The 23,301-nt window shown below is 34.6% G+C and overlaps 3 protein-coding genes across 3 annotated transcripts; 2 read left to right on the top strand and 1 right to left on the bottom strand.

The window, feature by feature from the left end:
- Positions 1-644: 644 nt before the first annotated feature.
- LOC145592958 (putative beta-1,4-xylosyltransferase IRX9H) lies at positions 645-4,349 on the bottom strand. Its single transcript, XM_081649476.1, has 3 exons — positions 2,703-4,349; positions 1,238-1,478; positions 645-838 (listed from the first exon to the last, which is right to left on the bottom strand). Exons 1-3 carry the CDS (start codon positions 3,647-3,649, stop codon positions 668-670), a joined length of 1,359 nt encoding a protein of 452 aa, XP_081505602.1. The 5' UTR covers positions 3,650-4,349; the 3' UTR covers positions 645-667.
- A 5,084-nt stretch (positions 4,350-9,433) lies between these two features.
- Positions 9,434-15,756, top strand: LOC145591393 (uncharacterized). The gene is made up of 12 exons (XM_081647832.1): positions 9,434-9,642; positions 9,744-9,871; positions 9,966-10,028; positions 10,618-10,739; positions 11,013-11,122; positions 11,217-12,024; positions 12,968-13,699; positions 13,861-14,082; positions 14,189-14,284; positions 14,389-14,583; positions 14,668-14,781; positions 15,202-15,756. The coding sequence occupies exons 1-12, from the start codon at positions 9,542-9,544 to the stop codon at positions 15,460-15,462; spliced, it is 2,952 nt and encodes a 983-aa protein (XP_081503958.1). The 5' UTR covers positions 9,434-9,541; the 3' UTR covers positions 15,463-15,756.
- An 843-nt stretch (positions 15,757-16,599) lies between these two features.
- On the top strand, positions 16,600-18,366 carry LOC145592957 (uncharacterized). The gene has a single exon (XM_081649475.1). The coding sequence runs from the start codon at positions 16,962-16,964 to the stop codon at positions 18,033-18,035; it is 1,074 nt and encodes a 357-aa protein (XP_081505601.1). The 5' UTR covers positions 16,600-16,961; the 3' UTR covers positions 18,036-18,366.
- Positions 18,367-23,301: the final 4,935 nt, after the last annotated feature.

Raw genomic sequence — 23,301 nt, 5'->3', positions numbered from 1 at the left:
ACAGAATTCACAAATTATCGATATTTCAATTATTACCTATTTAGAATTATAGTTGAGGGTGAAGCATAAAGCGGTAAATTGTTATTAGAAAAAAATATATATACACGAAAATGGATAAGGAGAAAAATTCTATGAGAGGGGGAAGACATATATATGAACTACTATATATTAGTATCTCAAAAAACTATTTCTCTAAATAACTAGTCCATAAAGACATCACTTTAACTGTCATTAACTCATAATAATAAGGCTTCACATGATTAGGAAGTTGGCTTTTTCAGGCATTCTGGAAGAATAGTCACTCATGGTCTTTGACTGGGTAGAGCAATTAAGCATAGGAGCCGAAATCCTTAGGGATCATATGGTTTATAATGATTGTAAGGTGAGAATTTTAAAAGGTTAGAGATACCATGATGGTGGTTAATGCTAATTTTGGAGAAAATTCCTTGTAAAGCCCGTGGTCATCGAGGTTTCAGGTAAAGCCCGAGTAGCTAAAACATTGGCAATCTAATTGAAATATATGAGTATGGCATAGTTACTTAGGTCAACCAGACAGCAACGCATTCAGAAAGCCAATGTTTTTTTTTTAGAGCATTGTTAAACTAATTTAAAAAATAAATTGATAAACAGAGGAATTCCTATACCTTCTCACTTTAGATCAATCAGACTATTTAGATGTTAATTGCTGCTCCACATTCCTGCTTATGACCCACTGGTGAGGGTAAGATGAGGAAGATGATTCAAGTGGAAGGCGCCACACCATGATGCTCAAGCAATTCCCTAGCAACCCTTCCATTTGGCTTTCATCTTCGACAACTTGCTCAACAAATGTGCTCACCTGTAAGGCATAATAAATGGAAAATGCATTAGCTCATTAACACCAATATGAAGAGAGCACACAAAATTCCAAATGCATCTGTCATACACCAATATAATTGGCAAAAATATAATCTCAAGTTTTGTTTCTATAAGATGCTCATTTAAAACCAAATATAGTAAGACTGAGAAGTAAGGGATACATGGACCACATTTCTGTAATAGTTTTCTTTTCAAAGATAATTCCATTTGAGCAGAGACATGGATTAACGAAAATGGAGTTTCATTATCATTGAGAACAATGTTAAGTATCCTTGCAAGCACAAAACTGCACATAATTTGATAACCTAATTCTTCCAGCCAGAAGGATAGAAATTGCACTTTGCCAAGACAATATTGCACAAAAATTTAAGAAACCAACTTGGAATTTTTCTTCGACCGTGTCAAGCTGCCGTATAGGCTCAAGGATAGGACGATGCCATCTCTTTGGATCCCATAGTATGGTACTATTGAAAGCAAATCCGGAATTATCCGCATGAAATCTTCGAGTCATTTCATCAGTCTTCCAACCAATAATTTGACTCCCATTACATACAGGACCATCATGAAAAGTTGCACCACGAATCACTGAAAGTTTGGCCAATTTCCAAGTCCCAAATCTCCTGGAATCATATGCAAGGGAACCAGAAAGCATTAGAGGAAAGGCAATAGATAGTGACTGACAAGTTATAGATATTAAAAAGTACTATCTATTACACTCCTATTCTGTCTTAAAGAACCCCTTGTTAATGTGGGATCAACTATAAAGGGCTCTGGCAAAAAAAATTAAGCGAACCACTTCCACCATAAAACTAGTTGGCATAAATCTAATTGACAGAGAAATGCTTTCCAAGAGGATTCTCCAAAAAGCTATAATCATTGCTCATTTAGTAAATTACTAGGCCACTGCCAGAAGACAGACATTCATATATACCCAGAAGGGTAAAAGTTCAGAAGCCCAATATCCCCACATTCTTATGCGCTTCTCAAGAGGAAAAAATGCAGAGTTGAATCCTATACCTCCAAAGAAACATCGAAATTCTCACCAAAACCCAATTACTTGAACCATATGGAAGCACGTCATAGGGTCAAGTGGTCAACCAACTGAAACTAGTTTATTATGGAAAATAAATAAATAACTATATCTATCTTTCCAGTGCAGTGAAGAACGCTTAGCAAGTTAGATAGTGTAATAGCTCTTCTATTGTGAAACCACCAGTGGCAAACAGCATTTTATTGTGCTCAAACTCAAAGAAACTGATCACAGCATGACCCAACAATACATATAGACTTAACATGAAGATGAATGCATGTTGAGATGGTAGACATCAACTCAGTGGCAGAGCCACTAAGGTGCATGGGGTGTCAGCCAAAAGAAAAACTTATATATCAATCTCCTAAAAATATACTTATATGGAGTAATTTATAGCAGTTTTGACCTCCAAGGCAGGTGCATCAACTAAAATAGGATGTGATAAACAATTTCTGCTGAAGACAAGTCAGTTGTTTTCCCTTTGTAAATTTGTTAAAGCTACATGACCCAGGACACAAACACACATAGTAATAAAATGGGAGCTAAGGATAATTATGGTTTTATAATGAAGCCGTCAACATTCTACTTGATTTGACCAAGATCTCAAAATGAGAATTTCCATGGAATATCAAGAGAAAACTAGAAAATGAGTGAAAATATAATAGCCTAATGGTCATAAGTACTTTTGCCTACATTTGACTAACTCAAAATTAAACAAAAGTTAAGAAGAAAGAAACAGATACAAATCCATACGATCAACTTTACACTCCTAATTGGATATAAGAAATTGAACAACAGCCACAAAATACAGTACCTTATCTGCCTCAACTCTGCAAAAAGATCTAGAGAGTAGACATTGACGTCATCTGCAAAATAGACAATTCCATCAAGACGATGCGTTTCAATGTGTGCCAAAGCCACATTTCTCTGGTGAACATATCTGTCCCTCACATCTGTTATGTTCTTATTGCAAACCAGATGTCTGTACATAAGTCCAGTCTTCCTCAAAATCTGTGTTGTTTCTGCAGATTGAGAGTTCATCTCAATGACAATCCATACCAAAGGTGGTGGGACAAGTTTCAATGTTTGTGCCAACCGATTGAGATAGTAAGCTTGGAATGGCCGAGGATATGTAGGGGTGACAACTATCAAGAGTTTACGAACTTCCAACGGTGGATTCTCAATTTCTGGTTTAACAGTAAGTGTTTCACTTGCCATCCTTTCCATCTGCACTTTTGACTCTTGATGTTGTTCTTGCAAAGTAGCATTCTCAATATCCTGTGTCCCACCTATGGATGTATAATTTTCCAGTCGGGTCTCATCTATAGAAGAAACATTTCTTGCACTTACAGAATGATATCTAACTGCAGAAGGGATCATGTCAAAGAAGAGAGTCTGATGCTGGGGCATAATTCTTCCCGGAAAATTTGACGTACCAAAAGGAGTCAATCCAATGAAGACACCAACCAAAAAGAAGACTGAGAAATGCAGGATAGCCCTCTTCCATACATGCCCTTTTGATTTCGATCTATCTAGGGAACGCGATGATCTATGTGAGAACAAACCAAGAACAAAATTATGCACCCTATACAATGCATACTCCAACGAGTTATAAGACGAATACGATAATCCACTAGGCTGTAGAGGGCTCTTCTCAGCTGAGGATGATTTGGACAACGGAGAAGCCACCGCGCAGGCTTCACCGTTTGATCTCGAACCTGGTCGTGGAACCGGAGAAAGTGTTCTTCTAATCGAAGCCATTTAAACTAATCTAGTCACCCTCAATACACAGGCAGATACTTGTATTTATCCCTAAAAATCCAATTTTAGTAACACTTGATTTTTCAAAGGAAGACAATCAGATTCTCACTCCAAAACTTCTTCAAACAATATCAGTAAAACTACAACCCCAATGCAGAAATCAATCCACAATTCACATCAAACACTAACTTCTCGCATACTTTTCGAAACCACAGCAGCATAAACCATGCCCAAACCCCATTTCCAAACTTTTGGGAGCACAAATTTCCAATTTAACACTTCAAATTTGCCCAACTCATCGAATATCATACCACGAAGATCTAACCCAGATTACATGAAAAACTAAGCAATAGATCGAAATCAGACAGGAAAAATCTAAAACCAAATCAGCAGAAATTCATATCTATCGAAACCCACCAAAAATTAAGCAATACCCAGAATCTCAAATGAGCAGAAAATTCAAAGATTTCAACTTGGGAATGAAATTAAAGCAGAAATATGAATCAGAATTACCACAAAATGTGCTTGAAATCAGCTGCTTTCCACCAAAATACAATGAGCAGTGAGTAACCCCTTTGTTTTTTACTTCATTCAAGCGGTTTGAAGATGATTTTTGGAGGGGAAATGATTGTAAGTGGAAAGGTGAAAGTGTTGAAGATCTCTATTACCCTGTAAAGAGGAGAGAGAAAGCAGGAAATAATATCACATTCATGTTCATATGCCCAGGGAATCTTTAGAAATGCAATTTTCCAGCGAGGTACTGTGGGAGTAAATGAAGCATACCAAAATAGAGTAATTCGTTTTGGGTTTTTTTTTCATTTTTTAGCGCGGATAGATGTGCGCAATGATATAATTGGAATTCAATTTTGGATTTTGGACGGTATTGTGGTTTTTTTTTTTTTTTTGAGGAGAAGTTAGTGCTTTATTATTCATCACATTTAAGGATAATCTGTCTAACAGCACATACGGAGAAATCTCACAAGAACAGTGGTTTTCCCAAACTTTCTACACCAAAAGGCACTAACTTAAAGCTAAGTAGTCATCAGGTTATCGATTATAAATGATACTCCGTACAATACTACATAAATGAACTTAAGTGATATTTAACTAACATAGTTATTTCTTCAAAATAAAAAAAATAACTAGAAAACTATAGTTAGGTAAAATTTTGTTATATCTATCTCATTATATTAAGTAAATATAGACATTACTAGTCAAAATTGTATGTAAAACTAAGTGTCATATTTGTTAGTTTTATTAGGAAATCCTTTTGTAAAGCAAGTGGGGGAAACCCAAAAAAAAAAATAAGGATAAGACTTTTAAGAACGAGATTTATCCTATAATAATTTTACTATTTTAGTGATTATCCAGGAAACAAAGGTTTAGATCAAAAAATTCCCATTAAATGAAAAAGGTTATGGGTTGGAATATGGTGGATTTAGAGCCGTTGATTGTGATTAAAGAATGAAGAAATAAAGACTTGTTTGTGGGTGTGATGACATAAAATGGTCAACACAGTTTTGAAGAGATGTGCATGTTTTTTTATTTTTTTCAATGCCATGATTTCATAAGTATCTCTTCTGATATTGATTTCTATTAGTTGTATACTTGTATAAGAATATTACTCATATACGAAGTATACTTAGGCCCTGTTCTCATTAGATTATTTTCAGTCAATTCAGCTCCTAATTTTCTTCTCTCATAAAATATTCAGTTCACTTCAGTTCAGCTCCTAATTTCTTTCTCTCATAAAATATTCAGTTCATCTCTAATAAGTTCAATTCAGTTCAGCTGAAGTATACTTAATACGAGTACTTTACTATTCTCCTTTTGTTGAATTCTGATGATTTGTGGTTTCCAAATCTCCTTTAGACCTGTCTAAGAAAAATGAAATTTAAGTGGATTTGATTTAGTCACCTTTTGTGTCATGCTAGCTTCGATATCATGTTAAAGGACCAACTCAACCAAAAACTTAAATTGATGGTTGAGGCCTAGAAATATGCTTTATACTCTATTAATTTAATTTTGATAGATGTGGATACATGTTTATCGAGTAGTCTTCCTATTTTGACTTTAACTGCAAAAGGAATATCAGTAAAAAGAATATATTATATTTAGGACATTTTGTGAAAAACTACCTAATAAAACACTTTTTTTGCGAGAAACTACCTAATCAAAAAAATATTGTAAGAAAGTACCTTATAAAAGGGTAAATATTGTAAGAAACTACCATTGGTCAAAAAGTTACCGTGGACTTTCATTTTCCGGCGTTGACCACATCACGTGCCAATCACGTGACTTTTAATTCACCCTTTCCCTCCTTTTTTCTTAATTGGCACGTGACATGATCAACGCCGGAAAATAAAAGTCAACGGTGACTTTTCGACCAAGGGTAGTCTCTTACAACATTTAGATCCACCATGCAAAAGAAATGAGTATCATACATTAATTTTGCGAAAACTCATTGAGGAATTTAGATAGATTAAGGAATGAAGAGTTTTATCTGCTAAGCTCCAAAACAAAAATGTGATAGACTCGAAAGATATGCTTGAACACAATTAGTTTTGTAGCTCAATATAACATGTACCAAAATTTCAATTTTCACCTTGACTCGCCAACTTATGCTACATTACTCGAAACAGAAGTCTAATCCACATGTTTCAAACAAGGGAAATATGTTGCATCATTGCTATTTCACTGTAAATTAAGTGTATATTGTTTTCCTCAAAGTTTTATATAGAGGAATTTTATAATGGGATATTCAATAGTAATTGAATAAATTTTAATGATATATTGAATAATTCAAATTCAAATGTATGGAAGAGTGGTCATTGGCCATCAAATTTACTTTGATTATATCTAAGCAAACACTTATTAGACAATAGTCTTATTTTATTGAACTTACTTAAAGTTCAGTTCGGCACATGTAAGCTCAATTTAATTCAATTTAGCTTACATAAGTTAATTATTCTACTTTAATTCAGTGCAACTCAATTCAATTTAAAAGAACATGACCAAATTAAATCTCTCTTCTCAAGCTAGTTTGTGCAGATCAATTTCATTGAACATCTACTTTAACATGACTTTCATTGAACATCTACTTTGACATCAACTCTCTCATATATAAAATAAACAATTATCGATTAATAACAACAAAACCTATAAAAAACTTAATCGGGGAACCATACCTATGGGCATATAGAGTCTTTGTTTTTGTAAATTTAAAGTAGAGACATGGCGAATACGAAAACTAAGAATAATGAAGGAAAAGGAAAAGTTAGTAGAATATAGAAAAATAAATTTAATACAAAGTACATAACGACATGGTATTAGAATTCGTATTTCCAATTATTATGAAATATGATATAGGAAAATAAATTTAACGTAAAATAGAGAATAACGAGGTTTATGGATCATGCCAACTAGCAGGGTACTTCGAACCGAAACTGGTAATTGATAGTTCAAAACTTCCAACTTTAATTTCGAATTTGGAACCAATCCAACTAATTTGAAGATCCCTGCCCTTTTTCTCGTAATTGAAAGAAAATATGACAACGGAGTTTTATGCCCACAACCTTCCACCACCTCCAACCTGCCTTATCCACCTTTTCTATCTAACAAACCTTTATTTGAAGAACATCGAATATTAAGAACTAAAGTACGAAATAGGTTGTCAAGATCGGGATCCTACTTTGGATCGGTGAGAGTAGTAGGATCGAATTGGTAAAATCGAATCGTAGAATCGTAAGATCCTGCAAAATTGATAAAAAGAGTAATGATAAAAGGAGTAATAAAAAAGTTGCTACATAACTAGATAACATTTATTAAGCAATAAAAATGGTAAAATTTATAGTTTTAGTAGTTGGATAGTAATTTACTTAGCTTAGAGAAAAGAATAATTGCTTAAGGCTCATTTTAATAAGTAAAAAGTAGGATCGTACGATATGATCTTGACCGATCCTGCACGATTCAGTCCGATCCTGACTGATCCTGAACAATCCAAAATAATTTAAGTGAAAAACAGGATCGTCCGATCCTACCCAATCTTGTACGATCCTACAACGATCCTGCTTGCTCTCTGATTCTGCATCTGATCCGAATCGTTTAGCTAAAATGGAATCATAGGATCCCACGTTCCTACGATCCGGATCGCGATTTTGACAACATAGAGTATGATAATAATAACTTTATACTTCTAAAACACAAAATATTGAGTAAGGCCCTGTTCTCTTCACCTTAAAAAAATAATATTAAGTAAAACTAATTTCAGTTAAGTAAAAATAATTTCAGTTCAATAAAAATAATTTCACTTCAGTAAAAATAAGTCCAGTTCAGTAAAATTCAGTTTTCTTAAAGAAGAATTATAATAGAAAATGAGTAAAAATAATTTCAGTTCAGCAAAAATAATTTCAGTTCAATAAAATTAATTTAAGTTCAGTAAAAATAATTTAAGTTCAGCAAATATAATTTTGTTTCAATAAAAATAATTTCACTTTAGCAAAAATAAGATGAAGAGAATGGGGCTTAAGTCGAACTTATTGTGAGTCAACCCACGGCTAAAAGCCTGTTTCACAAATGAATAACTTTTATATTCGAGATAGCTTGTCAAGTTAAACACAAGTATAATAGGATAATGCACCTTAATACTTGATGTATTGATGAATACTCATTACGTACTATACTATGTTAAATACTTCCTTTGTTTTTAAATACTTGTTCCACTTTTCTTTTTTGGTTGTTTTTAAATACTTGCTCCATTTTTTTATTTGGAAAACTTTTACAATATTTAATTCATTTCTCTCACCTAATGGAGCCAATATAAATCATACTTCCTCCGTTCTTTTTTACTTGACCGGTTTTGACTTTTACACTATTCACGCTCCCTCCTTTGACCGCCTTTTGTGAATAATATGTAGTGAAAAACATATTCATGTGAGATATTTTTGAATTCGTCCCAATAAGTACTATAATATATAACTTTTATAAATTTTACTTATGGAGAATTAAAGTTATTGATCGTTAAAGTTTTGTATTGACAAGCGTGATAAAAAAAACAGGTCAAGTAAAAAAGAACAGAGGAAGTATTTTATTAATTTCATATTATCTCTCCTCCAATTCTCTCAACTACTTTTGCTTTTTTTGTGTAAAAAAAAAAAAAAAAAAAAACCTACTTTTTCTTTTTACATTTTTTTATTCTTTTCCCCTATCCCACTACCTTTATATTTTATTACTCCCTCTATCTCTTTATTAGAGTTCCCTATTCCTTTTTTTTGGCAAATCAAAATTAAAGTCTCATTATAAGTATCTTTTCTTTTTTAGTAAGTGATTTTTTACAATTTTAACCTCATTCTCCTAATTTAATCCCCAAATTATCCTTAAATTTTTTTTTTTATGATTTTTTGTACCAAATGTTCCTGCCATTTATGACACACTATTTATTCTCTCTCTCTCTGTCTCTTTTTTTTTTCTTTTCTTCTCTCACTAGTTATTTAATGCAAGTAATGTATTTTAGTACTTGTTTAAGGAATCTACCAAAAACCTTAATTCCCGTGAAAAATGAGAAAGAGGACTCTAATAAAGAGACGGAGGGAGTACTTTCTCCAATTTTTTCTAAAATTTCGCATATAAAAAAATGGAGCAAATATTTAAAAACAGAGGGAGTAATTTATCAATTAATGCAGCTCGGGATAGCGGTCTCGACACTTTGGGAATCCGGCTCCTTTTTTTATCTCACGTGCATACGATAAAAATATCATAGTTTGATGCTCCGTATTAACCATACCAGCTGAAAAACAAGTCTCAAACATTTCTCCTTCAGAGTGTTGAACCCCAATCAGATCTCCACCTCTACTTTCTCTCTCCTTGAGAGCTTTCAACGCTCAGCTACTCGCCATGGCAATGGCGATTAGGGTTTCTCTTCTCTTCTTCCTCTTCCTTTCTTCTTCCTTCCTCGTTTTCTCTCTCTACGAAGATCAAGCAGGTCTCGCTGACTGGTAATTGTGATTTCTCTTTCCTATTTCAATTCATTCAACTCAGTTTTCATCTTGTTTCAATTTTGCTGAATTTCATGGTGTTTTTTTTGAATTGATCGCAGGCATCAGCAATACTTAGGGAAAGTTAAGCAAGCAGTTTTCCATACTCCGAAAGCGGGGAGGAAGAGGCTTGTGGTTTCCACTGAGGAGAGTGTTGTCGCATCTCTTGATCTTCGCCGCGGCGAGATTTGTAAGTTGTTTGATGGTTTGGAATTGATTGAATTGTGATTTTGTATTGAATGCTGGAAAATTAGATTTTGATTTTGATTGGTGATTTTGTGTAGTTTGGAGGCATGTGCTTGGGGAGAATGATCGAATTGATCACATTGATATTGCCCTTGGGAAATGTAAGTGTTTCGCCGTTGTATTCGATTTGGTTGAGCTTTTTTGTGATGCAATTTCTGGATTATTAGTTGTGGATAGGTTGATTGGAATTGCAATTCAATGGGAAAATTGTGCATTTTATGATTTTGACTATTGTATTTATAATATAGTATCTATGCATTGAGTTAACTAGAAGATATCTTAAATCCTGTAGTTGGTGGTTTTGTGATCGAACCATGAATTTATTGTGCTGTGGATGTTGACTTTGAACTTCCTGTCTTTTGGGCTGAATTTTAGGGTTTTATTATTTTAGAATCCTAGCTTGTTATTTGTAGTGGTCGGAATGTGCAATCTTTTTGATTATTCGAGAGATGATCGGCACATAGAGAGTAAACACAGAAGTCCACCTTTTATGGGTGCAAGAACTCTGGAAGGTGGACTCTCTCCATTCTCTGAAGTGGGTTGAGTGTTTACTATTTCTGGTGGGTGCCAGTGAATGTTCTTCTGGTAATACACTGTAAAAAATCAAAATACATAAAGCTAGGAAGATTGTATTATGTTGCTGATATCAAACAGGAACAACATTCGTTAACATATGTATTTCTGTTCCAGATGTGATTACACTCTCATCAAAGGGAAGTATCATTAGAGCATGGAATCTTCCCGATGGCCAGATGGTGTGGGAGTCATTCCTTGTTGGCAAGAAACCCTCAGAATCTTCATTGTTGACAGTGGTTGGTCATAACATTTCCTTATTAGATAATGTTGTAGATTTAACTTCTGCTGTCTGCTATAGCCACTGAATTGTGTCCATTGTGTTCTTGATTTCCTAGCTTAATGATCTTGGCTTAAATAAATATGAATTTCCGGTGTCATAGAAGTTTCTCCGTTTCGTGTAGCAATTCATTTGGTTTTGTTTATCTTAACTGCCCCAAACAATTTGGTATTTTTGTGCATGAACATATCATATAGCCATCTAATAGCATTTACTTGGTTCTGTCATGCAGACTGATTTGAAGGTGGAGCGTGATAATTTAATCCTTGTTTATAGTAATGATTGCCTTCATGCAATTTCAAGTGTAGATGGTGCAGCCCTCTGGAATATTGAACTTGAAAGGTTGAATTGTTTATCTAGTTTAGTTTCTATGCCTTAACTGTCCAAAAGCTTATGTCCTTAACTGTATATTTTATATGCCAATTTTTCTTGCCAGTGTGGAGCTTCAACAATTAATCAAGCCGGTTAGTGGTGATGTCATGTATGCTGTAGGAATTTCAGGCTCCTCTAAGCTACATGCCTATGGAATCAATATCAAGACTGGTGAGTTACTCAATCAAGATGTTGTAGACTTTCCTGGTGGACTCTCTGGTGAAATATCTCTCGTCTCTAGTGAAATCTTAGTAGCTCTGGATGCAAGTCGCACAGAACTGGTTCTAATAAGCTTAAAAGATGGGAAAATCAGTTTCCAGAAGACAAATATTCATGATCTTGTTCCTCAATTTTCTGGGGAAGCGGCTTTGTTACCCGTTAATCTGGAAGGGATATTTGCTGTAAAGTGCAATTCTTATATAGTATTCTTGAGAGTCAATGACCAAAGCAAGCTTGAGGTTGTGGACAAAATTGAGGATTCTTCTTCTGTTAGTGGTGCTCTTTCATTCAAAGAAGATCAGCTAGCTTTTGGAATTGTTCAACAAGGAGGTAGTCAAATTCATCTCACAGTGAAGCTTGGTAATGATTATAGTACCGATATTTTGAAAGAAAGCATCCAGATTGATCCTAATCGAGGGACTGTTCAGAAGGTTTTCATTAATAATTATATCCGTACCGACAGATCTTATGGGTTTAGGGCATTAGTTGTTATGGAAGATCACTCTGTATCATTATTGCAACAAGGTAATATTGTTTGGAGTAGGGAAGATGGGCTTGCTTCAATTGTAGATGTCACAACTTCAGAACTACCCCTAGAAAAGAAAGGTGTGTCAGTTGCCAAAGTCGAGCAGGGTCTTCTTGAGTGGCTGAAGGTATGCATTTCATTGTAGGTTTATTATTATAATTGAGAGCTAGGCGCAGCAGTAAATAAATAACTGTGTGATTTAATCTTGTAAATGTCATTGCATATAAAATCATTCCAGGGTTTAGTCTTTATTGCTTTTGCACTGCTGTTAATTCTGCAATACTACAAGTGTCTTGTGCTGCATGGTTGAATTACTTTGCTTTAAATGACTTATTTTTGACATTAATTCACTCAGTAATCAGATCACACTAGCTTTATTTCTGTTAGATGGTCTTCCTAATTCTTTTTTTTTTTTTTTTTTTTGGGGGGGGGGGGGGGGGTGTCTACATGAAAGGTGCTGGCTCTACAGACCTCTACTCTCGCTTTCTCTCTCTCTCTCTCTCTTTTTTCTTGGCACAGTTGTGGGATAAGGTTAAAAAAAAAACACAGGAACTCCCTTTTGTAATTCATAGGTATTTATTCAATGAAGCTATCCTATATAATTATGGGTTTAAGCCTTGTTCCTTGTTTGCCAGCTCTCTCTTACATGGTTCTAGTATCCACACCCTTGCCGACAATGACTCTCTTACATGGTTCTAGTATCCACACCCTTGCAGACAATGAAAGTGGGAAGGTTACAACTCTTCCATTTCAAAAAGTGACCCTCCCCTTATCTCCCCCTTCTTGGCAACCAAAAAACTGAATATATTATGAATAACGGTATTTTTGAGAAAATGATTGTCTGATATATCTTCTTCCTCTCCTAAAGAGAAGCCTTTGTGAATGAAAACCTTTTATCTTTGATTTGAAAGTGGACTTTAAGAAATAAGTATGCTATTTATTGGTTTCATCAACCAACTTGCCAGGAGACTACATTGGCTTTCTGTTGTTCCACAATTCTTGCGGCCGGCAAGTGTTATTTGGAATTTTCTACATTTGTGCTATTCAGCTGATTAACTTACATAACGCAGGGACACATGTTGAAGCTTAAAGGTACTCTGATGCTTGCAAGCCCTGAAGATATGGTTGCCATCCAGGCATTGAGGTTACAAAGTTCCGAGAAAAGCAAATTGACCCGAGATCATAATGGTTTCAGGAAGTTGCTTATAGTGCTAACTAAATCTGGGAAAGTTTATGCATTGCACACTGGAGATGGAAGAGTTGTTTGGTCTACTTTTCTGCCTAACATGCGCAAGTCTGATACATGTGAAAATCCTGTAGCACTTAATCTGTACCAGTGGCAGGTTCCTCATCATCATGCTATGGATGAGAATCCAGCTGTTCTTGTTGTTGGCCGCTGTGGGAATGGAATTGATGCACCGGGCATTCTTTCAATTGTTGATACCTACTCAGGGAAGGAGCTTAGCTCTTTGAGCTTGACTCATTCTGTTGTTGATGTCATTCCATTGCCATTTGCTGATTCAACAGAAAAGCGTCTTCATTTAATAGTAGATGTAGATAGAAATCTGCATTTATACCCTAAGACTCCTGAAGCTGCTGCCATATTTGAGCGTGAGTATATTAATGTGTACTGGTATTCTGTTGATGCTGAAAATAACATGTTGAGAGGACATGGATTAAAGAGCAAATGTATGAGCGAGATAGCTGATGAATTTTGCTTCAGCTCAAGGGATTTGTGGTCAATTGTATTCCCTTCGGACTCGGAAAAGATAATAGCTACCGTTGCTAGGAAAGCAAATGAGGTATGGTTTTCATATGCATATTATTATTATTTTTTTTCGATATGAAGGAGGGGGTTGAATGTTGGTTTGATTTTTGTAGGATTTTTTTTTTTTTTTTTTTTGGTAAATGTATAGTGTTGCTCGTCTGATATGGATTCTAAAAAATGTTTGCTCTTCTGTAGGCGGTACACACTCAAGCTAAAGTAATGGCAGATCGAAATGTGCTGTTCAAATATATTTCCAAAAATCTGTTATTTGTTGCTACTGTTGCACCCAAAGGTGCTGGTGAAATTGGATCAGTGACTCCAGATGAGTCATGGTTGGTTGTGTACCTTATAGATACCGTGACTGGGCGGATATTACACCGCGTGACGCATCATGGTTCACAGGGTCCTGTCCGTGCAGTAAGTTGTTTACATACCCCCCCCCCCCCCCCCCCCACATTAGTTCTCTTAGTAATTTTAAACCTCTGTTCTTATATGCCTTTTTTTTTGCTGTGTCCTCTTGAAGGTTTTTAGTGAGAACTGGGTTGTCTACCACTACTTTAATCTCAGGGCCAACCGATATGAAATGTCAGTGATTGAAATCTATGATCAATCCCGAGCGGTATTATTTCGAACTTTTTAAGTACTTATTTAATATGCAATTTCAATCGACTTATACGAGTGATACGACCCATTCATGTTTTCTGATATTCTTTGCATATTCAGGACATCAAGAATGTTTGGAAGCTCATTCTTGGGAAGCATAATCTTACCTCACCAGTTTCATCGTACTCTCGACCAGAAGTTATGACAAAATCGCAAACTTATTTTTTCACCCATTCTGTGAAGACAGTATCCGTAACATTGACTGCCAAAGGAATAACAGCAAAACAGCTTCTAATAGGAACTGTTGGCGATCAGGTTAGGCTCATTCTTATGTGTCATTAAGGCTTTGTCATCTGCTGTGTGGCTAATTATGTTAATTTTGTGCTATATCTTCAATAGGTTTTGGCTCTTGACAAGCGCTTTCTTGACCCTCGTCGATCTGTAAAACCAACCCCAACTGAATTGGAAGATGGAATTATACCTCTTACAGATGCGTTGCCAATCAATCCACAGGTATATCATAGGCAATTGGTTGATTGCTTTTTTTATTTTTGCATATAGTATATCACATTGATGAATGAAGCTCCAAATCCCCTATAGATGTGTGTTTGGATTGAGAATTTGGAGGGAAGGGGCTGGGGAAATAATGAAGGCAATAGACAAGGACTTCATTTTCCTTCTTTGGATACAGAAAAGGGGAAGAAAATTGAAGGGGGCCATATTCCTCCCATTTAATAAACCAAATACTCGAAAGATAATACAAGTCTATTCCTTCCCCTCCCTCACTTTGCTGATGCTCAAACTCGTATAACTATTAGGATTTAAATGCAGACATGCAGGACCTTTTGTACTGTATCTGTCCCATTTTTGCTAGTCATTTACTATGAAATATATATAGGGTTTTCTCATGTATTTTATAATGCTGTTTTGCAGTCTTATGTGACACATGCACTCAAAGTGGAAGGTCTTAGAGGCATAATTTCTGTACCTGCCAAGCTAGAGTCCACTACCCTCGTCTTTGCGTATGGAGCTGATTTGTATTTAACCCGACTTGCTCCCTCAAAAACTTACGACTCCCTGACAGACGAGTTCAGCTATGCATTACTTCTCTTAACCATAGTTGTGCTTGTGGCCGCAATCTTTGTTACCTGGATCATGTCTGAGCGAAAAGACTTGAGAGATAAGTGGAGGTGATTTACCCATGTCACACTTTTTACATTTTGCATTCTTTAAACAGCATTTTCTCTTGTAACTTTTAACAAATTTTGTAGCATTATCTTCTCGAGGTAGCCCATTGTCGTTGTAAATCTAGAAGCACTGGAGGGTATTTTCACATTATAAGATTTTACTCACACAGTTGAACCAAATTGTAGGTAGAATCACTATCTTGTTTTTGACATCAAAATTCATTAGTTGACACTAGCTAGAGATTATCCTATGTTTACAGTTTGCAATGATGAATGTGGAATGCTCTCGTTTTGGTTGCCATTATCTTGTTTGAGCAATTTGCTCAATAGCCGGCCAATCTTCTAGTTCAAGGCTGTCTAGTAATTATGATTCGGAGTACTTCGTACATGATTTTATTAGCTATTGAAGGATGACTTAATTGTGAATTTATTTGCTAATACAGAGTATATGATTTGTCCAGTCAATGTCATTCTATAAAATGTTTGTTTGGATTTGTTAATTGGCTGTAAAATGACATTTTATATTTTCATGACCTGATTTTTTGTGCGGAGTATCTTTATTTATTTTTGCAACTTTGACTAGTCTAATGCAAAGCTCCTATCAATTCCCAAAATTACCGCCCTTGGTAAAATTCCATACCATTTACCCAAAACTCTCCTCCATCACCATCTCAACCTTTGAACTGTCTGGCCCAGCGTCCCATCTCTCTTTATCAAGCACGAGCTTAGAATGTGACCTTATGAAAAGGGCAGGAAGATGTATGTCTTATTCAAAGGTGGTACATCTTCTGTGGCGATTTATGGTGTACAATTTCAATTAAGTGAACTAACCAAATACACTATAAGCATCATGCTAGAGTTGGTAAGATTTTACAAAATTCCCTGTCAGCACGAGTCTAGGAATCTGTTAAAATAGCTTATCGATCTCAATTCATTAGCTAGCAGTACAGTCGTATACATCGAAAATTCATGTCGAGCATGCACATGGAGGAGGACTAGTAGTATTGTACTATTGTGAACTAGCCACCCACATAATATGAGCAGAAAGAAAACTAGCAGTTTTTTTTGTTATGCAAGAGATAACCTTAATAAATTACAGAATTAGCTTCAGCAACTGTCTTGTCTTTCTACTGCTACTTTCTCCCTTTCCCTGTATAATTTTCACAGACCCTCCTATATAAAGACCCTCGCTTTTCCTACCCTTACAACTCAAAAGACCCTTAAATTTATGGGGTAGGTACCCTCCCATAATAAGGATTAATCCCCACCTTCCCAAATCTCTTTGATAGGAAACTGCTTCAAATATTACACCAATCCCAACTCACATTATTACAACAGACTGATACTGACATATCCTGCTAATCTCCACACTCCTTCCGTACTCTTTTTCCCCCTCTTTTACCTTTCTTTTCTTAGCTTTCTTGGAGTTAGGAATCTCATATTCTCTACCATTTCTAACTAAACATACTTCTCTCACTACTTTCTCTCTCTTCTCAATCTTCCAATATGAGAACTACTCATCCAAACCACCACCATAATCATAATCATCAAGCTTCTCAGAAGAGAAGCAGTGCTTCAATCTTTTCCTGCGCTTTCTTTCGTCATTGTACTGATTCCCCTCTTAGTCCTAATACCCCTCACTCTTCGCCGCCACACTTTTCGTCGTCTTTGCCGCTTCCTCCTCCTCTTCCGCCACCGCAGGTGACTAGCAGGATTCTTTCTTCTGCTACTCAATCTGCACCACCTCCTACTTTGCCTCACCACCCTGCTAAGCCTTCTGATTCCGAGTCCTCTTCCTCTTCTACTTCTCAGAGTTTTACTCAGTGGCGTTTTCCTTCTACTTTTCCTCATCCTCCACCTGAACACTCTTCTCCCATGCTGCCGTCACCGACGGCTGCAGGGAAACAAGGGTTTCAGTTTCCTGACCTTATTGAGCTATACCATATGGCAGAGCTCCATTTTGCTTCAGGGTCGGATTCGGATCGTCTTGCGGCTCTCCAGATGTTGGAGCAGTCTCTTGTCCCAAACCCGCCCTCGGATGCTGTCCCTGAGAGCGGGGCTTCAGTGGTGGTTCCGGCGGTGGTGGTGGATGAAGTGTTACAGCACATGAGCCAAAAGGTCTCGGCAAAGTCGGCTACAAAGGTCCTGCTGGCGCTCTGCCTGGCAGAGGGGAACCGGCGGGTGGCAGTGGAGTGTGGGGCCCCATTGCGAGTGGTGGACGCTCTGCCAGACCTTGAAGGGTCAGTGGCAGAGCGGGCATTGGCGGCACTTGAGCTCATGTGCACAATTCCCGAGGGAGCAGCCGAAGTGCGGGCCCATGCACTCGCGGTGCCAATGCTGGTGGCAACCATGGGGAGAATGGAGGGCCGAGGGCGGGAATATGCAATTAGTGTTCTCACAGCGGTGTATGGTGGTGGCGATGAGGATCACCAGGTATGGGAGGCGGCACCGCCCGAAGAGGTAGCACGGGCGGTGGTCTTGGCAATGCAGCAGGGGGACTGTAGTGCTCGGGGAAAGAGGAAAGGTTCTCAGCTTCTTAAGGTTCTTGAAGAAAATGGGAGGGTTGATTTAGCTCAGTAATTGTGATGCAAGAAAATGGGAGTATTATGATTATATAGTGTAAGGTTTGATTTATATGATTTGATGAGTATCGATTATGCACCCCTTATTCCCTAAAGGCCTGATTCACTCTGATAATTCTCTTTACAAGCAGAATCTTCATCGAATTTCGAAATTATTTTCTGGTTTAGTTCCTTATTATAGCAGTCCATGTTAATTTTCTTTTCATGATCTTTGTATAGTTAACTAAGCCTGCATGTAAGGAAAAATATAGATAAAGTATGCTTTGTTTTTGAATTTTTGATATATATATAAGGTGTTATATATCTTTATATTGCATGTATTGTTTATGAATTCGATAAAAGTAAAGTAATCCGTGGATTTCAAATAAAGGCTATGTTCTCATCATTTAATGTTGAGTTCTTTGCTTTATTATTGTACGGAGAATAAGTTTGGATAAATTCAGACCTAATAAGTATTTGAATTTACTTCAAACTTAATAAATTTAGGCCCTGTTCTTTTGAGCTTTTGAGCATAGCAGAGCAGATTAAATTTCACCATAGCAGAGCAGAGCAGATTTCAACATTATTATTAATACTATTATTAATGTTATTATTATTAATGTTGTTATTATTATTATTATTATTACTATTATTATTATTATTAATGTTATTATTATTAATGTTATTATTATTATTATTATTATTATTATTATTATTACTACTACTATTATTATTATCTCAAAAACAAAAGTCATACAATCTACAATAAATTAGTGGGAAGCCGAGATACAATCTGGGCCCCTACTCCTCTATCTACAATAATGTTATTATCTACTCCTCTATTATTAATGTTATTATTATTAATGTTGTTGTTATTACTATTACTATTACTAAGTGCATATAACATTGATTTATATGAGTGAAAACATAAATATATGTATACCATATTTAACATATGTTAATAGTAGAAAGATAAAAGACAACGGTTTACTTATATTTATTTCACAAAAATTTTAAAATAAAATGATTTAATGAGTAATAATGATTTTACTTATAAATTTGTCTTAATCATATATTTATACCCTAAATATAATAATGATATACAAAGTACTACTTGAAAACAACCTCTTTTTTTTAATTCTTAAATTGTATGGAAAGATTTGAAAAATAATTCAACTCAATGAACTAACAATCAATACCCACATACATATAATGTTTCTACACATTGTGATTCTAATATCAAATGTTTATAGAAGAAATTATTATTAATTGTTACTATTATTATTTATTTTTTTGAAAGAATTGTTATAATTATTAGAAATTATCAATTAATAATATTATTAAATATTAATTCTTAATAGTTTGAATTATTAAATATTAACTATTATTATTAATTATTATTATGATTAATAAATATTAATTATCATTAATATTAATAATTATTAAAATTATTTTATTAATAATTATTATAATTATTCAAAATAATAAATTATTATCATCAATACAATATTAATTATTATTATTGAATATTAATTATCATTATTGTTATTATTAATTATTATTTGAAAATAGAGTAGAACAGAGTATAGCAGAGCAGAGCAGAGCAGAGCAGATTTCTTTTGAGCAGAACAGAGCAGGTTTGATTTAAGCAGAGCAGAGCAGCTCTAAAGAACGGGGCCTTAGACAAGTCAAGTTTAGGTCCAATATGAGTTAGTATTAAGGATTATGATGGAAGAATGACAATAACATAAAGCTAGTAGAGGATAGATTTTTTGGGTATTGTAAATTTGTAACATGTCATTTGGGACCTAGTAATGAAGTGGACAGAGATGAATCCAAGTGAAATATGAACATTGGCTTCAAAAGAATCAATTATTAGAGCCATTATTGATTAATGGGAGATATATATATGATTTGTAATAAAGAAACAAATGGGATGAGAAGGGGGCACACGTCATAATTTACGAGTCATAAGTAATTTTGATTACGTCATTATTATCTATATTATTAAAAAGAAGTTTGGAATGCGAAATATTTGAATTATTATTTTTTTTTAAATCAAGTAGTTGTGATTATGAATTATGATGGCCATGATAGAGTAGTCATTTGTCGTTCTTTAAATCCCTACATCATTTTCTTAATAGTTCGTGTTTCATATTTAAGGTTGAGAATGGCATATGAATCGATAAATATCATGATAATCCTTTGTCATACAAAAATAAAATGGTACCCTACTTTTTTAATGAAACGATAGCAAATTGAAAATTGTCTTTGATGATGAATGCCAAAAGCTCCCAAAAAAAAAAAAAAATATCAAGCTACAGTTTTACAGTTTTGTTTGGAGCTACATGCGAAGTTGCAATCATCTAACTCTAATCCTAAAATAAGTAATTATATGTACAAGAAGTTTCCTCATGTTGTATAGATGAATGAGAGTAGTGTTTGACAAAATAACAGTCATGACAATTGAAGTTGGCCCCTATTTAAAAACTTATAGGTTGTGATTTGGCGACTTACGTATTAGATTATGCACAATAATACAAAAACTACTCGTCATATTGTTAAGTGTTTCACGCGCAACCAGTCTTATAAATTTTTGCGCAATTCTAATTCATACTGAAATCCACTGTATTGTTATTCATGTAATAATCCGAGAAATCGCTCGGGACTTAAAAAAAAAATCCCATCACAACAAACTCACCATCACTAGGATGAAGTCTCTTCATCAACAACCATTACATCAACATAACATTTACAATGAATGTTAGATATGAAATCACATGTGGTGGGACTGAGTTAGGGTTAATCACAGGAAAGATTATGTAGTGAGTCTGGACTACTGGCAGTACTGTAGTAGTGAGCATATGTCAGAATTAGGGTGACATAAAGCCAAAAAGATGACAATTACAGTTCAAAGCCCTACAAATTTATGAAAGCTCACACAAGATTCCTTCAGTACACAACTTTTTTGAAAGCTTAGAGTAAGCTCTGGACTACATTTGTCTCCCAATCTTCACATCTTTTGTTCCTATTTGCTAACTGGGAAATTGAATTTAATGCTCACTTCTTTTTGGGTAAATTTCTTAGAAATCACCTCCAACTCTTACAAAATACTTGCACTTTTTGTTTCATGCAAGGAAAGGGTGTTTGTCTAGCTAAGGTGGTCTATTTACCTTAAATCCACTTAATATCGCATAAAATATACCATATATGTTTAATGAGTTTAGATAGGAAAAAATTAGTACGAGTATAAAGGTTGATAAAAACTACTCGTACTCAACTAAATTTACGGCTACATAGTACATAAGTTCTACTTTGTAATATAAGTTCATACAAATAAATTCTATTATGTAATACAGATTCAAATAATTAATTTTAAATGTGTTTGATAAGTGAAATAATATGAATTGAACAGGTGGGTAGGAGTGTACATCGATCGATTATCTTCAATAATAACATGTTAATTACTAAGGGCCTGTTCATTTCAGCTTAATTTTAGTTTAGTTCAGTTTAGTTCAGTTTAGTTCCAATCAATTCAGTTTAGTTCAGCTCCTAATTTCCTTCTCTCATAAAATATTCATTTCAGCTCTATCAAGTTTAGTTTAGTTCAATTCAGCTCCAATCAGTTCAACTCAGTTCAGTTCAGTAAATGTGAACATGCTCTAAAATATTTTGCCATGTATTCATTCAAAATATAATAAAACTATCCAGAAGCTTGTTCAAATCCCTTTTTTCATACAACTGATTTACTTATTTAGTAATGAAGGGAGTAATATTCGTATCCAACATCTTATTAATAAAATCTTAAACAATTATATTTGAAAAACACGCATTGTTACGGATCAAATCAAATCTCTCAAGAGAAAATTTTGTTTTAAGAAGTACAAAGTATAATTTACTAGCTGGCGTGTTTTATGTGCGGTTGATTACACCGTATAACCCCTGTTGTACTGACAGAGTAACTCATATAATACTGACAGAATAATCCCTATGATGCCACATAGTAACCCCTTATTATACATTTTATACTTATTGGGTAACCTTGAATAACAAATTAACCCCTTATATTATTAAATAATTTATGCTAAATACAAAATACAACTCTCTATTCTCTCTAAATTGACATAATTCCTATAACCCTAACAAAGTAACCTCATGAATCATGAAGAGTGGCCAACCACATAACCCAAATCAGAGGTAAAACTTTGATAATTTGATAGTAAATGTGAAGAAGTTTATGTAAATGAATGAAGTACTTTGCAATTGAAGAGTAAATGACCGACATGGATGTCATTTCAGGCATTTATGAATGATGTTTATAAATACGGAAGAATAATTGGGCATCTGCTTTTTTTTAGCTCGTACGACTTAAGGCGGTAGGCCCAATTAATGTACGGTATGGATCTAAGTTTAATACCCTTTAATTAGGGGCCCAGCCCAAATACGGGATTGATATTAAAGTTACTATTATTTTTAAATTTTTTTTTTATTTTTATTTTGAATTAATTCATCTATACATCTCATCTTGCCGCACCATGTAGCCAGTTGTAAATGAATAAAATAACTCTTATAAAATTATAATATTGTTTGTGTAATTCCTGTAATACTAATCGAGTAACCCATATAACACTCGCCGAGTAACCCGTATAACACTGACAAGGTAAGTCTTGTAAAACAGATCAAGTAACCCTATAACAGTAACGAAGTAACCCTTATTATAATTGACCACACAATGTAGCCAACTACATAAAAGAATGTGTGAAATATAAGAATGTGTGGATAACTTTTTTTTTTTTTTTTTAAAGAAATGCATTTTTTTAATTTTAAATTTTGTTAATGTAATACAAGTCATTAATTAATACATTGATATATTTAGACTACAAATTTCAGTAATGATTAAGTGGGCCCATTGGCCACAAAAGCCCAACCAGACATGAAACCACTTAATGGGTAATGTTTTGGGCTTGCCAATTGAGCATGCTGAGATGACTGGTATTGTGGTGTATACAAAATGCTGGTTTAGTTGGAACCAAATAGAGGGGCAGTGAGCAATTTCTAATAATTGCCTATTCAACTTCTTATTTGGTTGGAATAAAATGGAGAAATTAAAAATTCATTCAAACTTGTCCCTCATTTACCTTTTCTATAGTAAGTCACAATTCTTTATTTTTTGAAAAACATAGTAAGTCACAATTCTCATATTAAGTAAAGGAAAAAAAGTTGAAAAAGGAAAAGTATTATGTAAAACGGACTCACGTGAGTCCGGTCATACAAACAGAAAAAAT

Source organism: Chenopodium album, chromosome 18 (genome assembly GCF_948465745.1).
Source record: "Chenopodium album chromosome 18, dcCheAlbu1.1, whole genome shotgun sequence".
NCBI classification, from domain to species: Eukaryota; Viridiplantae; Streptophyta; class Magnoliopsida; order Caryophyllales; family Amaranthaceae; genus Chenopodium; species Chenopodium album.
This window is presented reverse-complemented; position numbering and strand designations above follow the sequence as displayed.